General features: G+C 54.0%; 1 protein-coding gene across 1 annotated transcript; it reads right to left on the bottom strand.

Annotated features, from left to right (window-relative positions):
- Positions 1-850: 850 nt before the first annotated feature.
- On the bottom strand, positions 851-3,398 carry LOC123052384 (uncharacterized GPI-anchored protein At4g28100). Its single transcript, XM_044475531.1, has 2 exons — positions 2,667-3,398; positions 851-1,553 (listed from the first exon to the last, which is right to left on the bottom strand). Exons 1-2 carry the CDS (start codon positions 3,282-3,284, stop codon positions 1,176-1,178), a joined length of 996 nt encoding a protein of 331 aa, XP_044331466.1. The 5' UTR covers positions 3,285-3,398; the 3' UTR covers positions 851-1,175.
- Between the last annotated feature and the right edge of the window lie 205 nt (positions 3,399-3,603).

Raw genomic sequence — 3,603 nt, 5'->3', positions numbered from 1 at the left:
TGTTTATTTCATGCGAGTTTTTTTTCACGATGGCACATTTGGGTCGGCCTCCCCGTTGGGCGGTCAAGCCGACCCATTTCAGAATGTGCACGCGCGCGTCCGCCTGGCCGACCCAAGTGGACGAAAAGCGAACAAAGCGCGCGTTCATTTTTTTTTTGAAAATGTCCAGCAATTGCTGTCTATTTCATTGATTCATAGCAGGGAGAACATGGTGATAACAAAAGGTGTTTGGCGGTCAGGGACCAAGGAAAAAACGGAGAGAAAAATAAAAAGAAGGCCTCTCAAAAACCTATAATCTCACGATGGTTCCCCGAAGGGGCTCTCAATACAGCTCGCTCCCGCGAGTCTCCATAGCTCCATCGAATTTCTCAATTCTCTGACAATGTCAGAGGTGGAGGCTATCTTGTTTTGAAAAATGCTTCTATCCCTTGGCGCTGCGGTGTTGATGATTTCTTTTATATTGGAGCTGCTCTGATATTTTTGAAAAAAAAACCCAGCAAAATGACACTGAGAAAGAAAAAAACGTTGGGTTGGTTATCATCTTTTCTTGGGCCGCTGTCTGGCTGGGAAATCGAAGAAGAGCAAGAGGCAAACACCACGGAACAAGATGCGGGCGGGCAGGGACACCACACCACCCCAGGCCAGACAGACACAAGAAAGGACGACATGCAGATGCACACTAGACGACACCCACTGACCCACACCCACACACGACACGACGCTACCTACCACGTGAACTGTCGCGCCAAAGCCAAGAAAACCTCCCCCTCGTTGTCGTCTTCACCTGACCTGCCCTAGAGCCTGCCACCCTGACCCTGCCTCTCTTCTTCAAAAGAAAATCCGTTGCCACAAACCAAAAACCGACTCTTCTTTTTCAACAGATCCACCATACCCGCGGCTCATTTTTCTTGCTTTTTTCGTTGCTCGTGCACATGCCAAAAGAAATAGTTTCGGCTTGAACAAGTTACGACTACTACTTCCCCAATGTAGCAGGGTAATAACCCAAGGATAAAAGCACGGGTGGGGTTACTAGAGACCCACCGGTGCAATCCGCTAATTCGATCTGCAACACTGTGCAAGCAAAAAGGAAGCTAATCCCTAACACCAACCAACCAACCAGCTCCTACAAAATACTCTATCAACAAGCTTAGCTTAATCCACACTGCATGCCCTGTCTACAAGAACGCGTCCCAGACGAAGCAGTAGAGCGCCAGGCAGAGGAGGGAGCCGCAGACGCCGCGGAGCAGGGCCGCGGCCGAGCTCGTGCTGCCGGCGTGCTCGAACTGCAGCGAGTCCACGGCCAGCGGCATGTTCTCCTGGTCCGGGCTGCACCGCGGCGGCGCCGCGCCGCCGCCGCTGACCTTGGAGTGGCCGCCGGACTCGGTGGGGTGCGCGGTGTAGAGCATGGCGCGCAGCACGGCGGACACGGTGGGGATGTACACCGTCTTGTTCTTGGCCAGCAGCCACGTCAGGCCCATCAGCTGGCAGTCCAGCCCCAGCATCCGCCGGGCGCGGTCGCCGCCGGCGACCTCCCGGCTCACGTTCCCCTTCACCTGATCACAAGTAGATACCACAGGTTAAACTCCTCTCTCCGATTTCAAGGAGAGCGAACCCTGATGAAATGCATTTAATGTGTTCCATGCAGGGACGTGGATGCAATGCAGGTTGTTGCGAAGTTGGTGGGTGTTTCGCTGTTTCAGAACTGAATGTTACTACGAACATTTGGATTGCCTGGCCCTCTGAAATCCTCAATAAATGCTGCCCATGCACGACCACTTGATCAGGCACATGCTCTCGAGTCGATCTTCTTGTTCTTACACCAAAATCTCGGGTACAGAACAATGTCAAAGATTACAGCTTCCTAAATTCATGAACTGTCAGTACAAAGAGCAAAAGTACAGACAGAGGTGTGTTATTCACTGTTCAGTTTAGGAAGCCAATGCCAATGCCAATGAGGATGCGCGACAAACAAGTCAAGGACAAACTCTCTTCAATAATCAACAACGTTCGATGTAGCAGGTGGTTAACAAACTAAATGATTCAATTCATCATTGCTATGGCCTGTGGCATTGGACCAAGAATCTGGCCTTGCTGTCTTGATACTAGTATGGCTTGCTTTCCAACGCTATTGTACAAGACATGGTCCTGTAATCGAGTATCTTGTAATGCTAAGTAGTACTAGTAATGATTAGTGATCAGCTCAAGAAATGGGAGCGCAATGCTTTCACAAAGAAATACTACAATCAAGTAGCTAATGATTAGTGATCAGCTCAAGAACAAGGAGGAAGCCCATCTGAGCATGTGAACCAATAATGTGAGCAGAAAGGGCCTTTCTGTGTGGAAAGGGGGATCTCCTGGATGTCAAATGGGCTCTTTCTGCTCGATAAAAGAAGATAAAGCACACGGAGGAAAAGGGCATTGCTCCTAGTCCTAGCTAAGCTACTGCTGCACTTAAGCTAACGACCAATTAAAATGTAGTAGTACTCTATCATGAAGAGGTCGAAGCTTCAGGATAATGAAAAGAAAACCAGAAATGCATCAACATGATGAACCCTTGAAGAAATACTGTACTACTCGGTGGTAGATTTTAGAGCACAAGTTAAAGAAAAGAGAGAAGAGCACGAAAGCTGCGAAGGGAAAAAGGCGGAGCAAAGAAAGGAGCAAACCTTTTGCAGGGACTGGACGCAGCGGGAGCAGCCGGCGTAGGATGCGTTGCGGCAGCTCTTCTCCAGGTCCTTCACCGCGGCGGTGGGCGTGGCGTTCCTGGCGGCGGCGCCGACGGCGAACGCGGCGGGGCAGCGGAGCGAGCCGATCTGGTGGAGCCGGATGCCGCAGAAGCAGATCACCGTGTCGCAGGTCGCGTTGGGCCGCTGCAGCGCCACCCCGCGCTTCTCCAGCGCGGTGCCCAGCGCGTCCACGCACCGCTGGTTGTCGTACGGGACCATGGGGCCCTCGTCCCCGTCCAGGCCCTCGCCCGCCAGCGCCGGCGCCGGCGCCGGGACGGAGAGCGCCGTGCGCGCGTGCGCCGCGAAGAGCCAGGCCGCGAGCACGGGGCAGCAGCGGCCGCGGTCCAGGGAGCCCGGCCCGCCGCCGGCCCCGCACGCCGCGGCCACGCCGCCGAAGAGCTCCGCGGAGAGGTCGAGGCGGCAGGGCGGGGAGGAGGGCGCCGCGGAGGCGTTGGCCGGAGACTGCGTCTGCGTGAGCGGGAACGAGGAGACGTCCGAGGCTCGGGCGGGGACGAGGAGCGCGATGAGAACCGCCGCGGCCGCGACGTGCACCGACATTGTCGCCGGCGAGGAGGTGGCGGTGGCGGTGGAGAGTGGTGAGAGGCGTGGGGCTGTGGTGGCGTTGGGAACTGGGTTTTATACAGGCGATATCCAGGGAGGGAGGGATGTTTGCCTTCATACCTGGGGATTTTTTTTGGGTCTGGAGGATGCTACAACTATAATATACGTACGCGCCTGGATCGAGTGTACTCTACTCCCTACTCCCTCTGTAAAGAAATACTACTATGTGACATCGTATTTCTGTGTTGTATTTTGATTCGTATTTTACTCTACTCCCTGTGTCGGAAGGCCGGCCAAACGCATCTCTTGACTAGTC

Source organism: Triticum aestivum, chromosome 2D, assembly GCF_018294505.1.
Source record: "Triticum aestivum cultivar Chinese Spring chromosome 2D, IWGSC CS RefSeq v2.1, whole genome shotgun sequence".
In the NCBI taxonomy this organism is placed as follows: domain Eukaryota; kingdom Viridiplantae; phylum Streptophyta; class Magnoliopsida; order Poales; family Poaceae; genus Triticum; species Triticum aestivum.
This window is presented reverse-complemented; position numbering and strand designations above follow the sequence as displayed.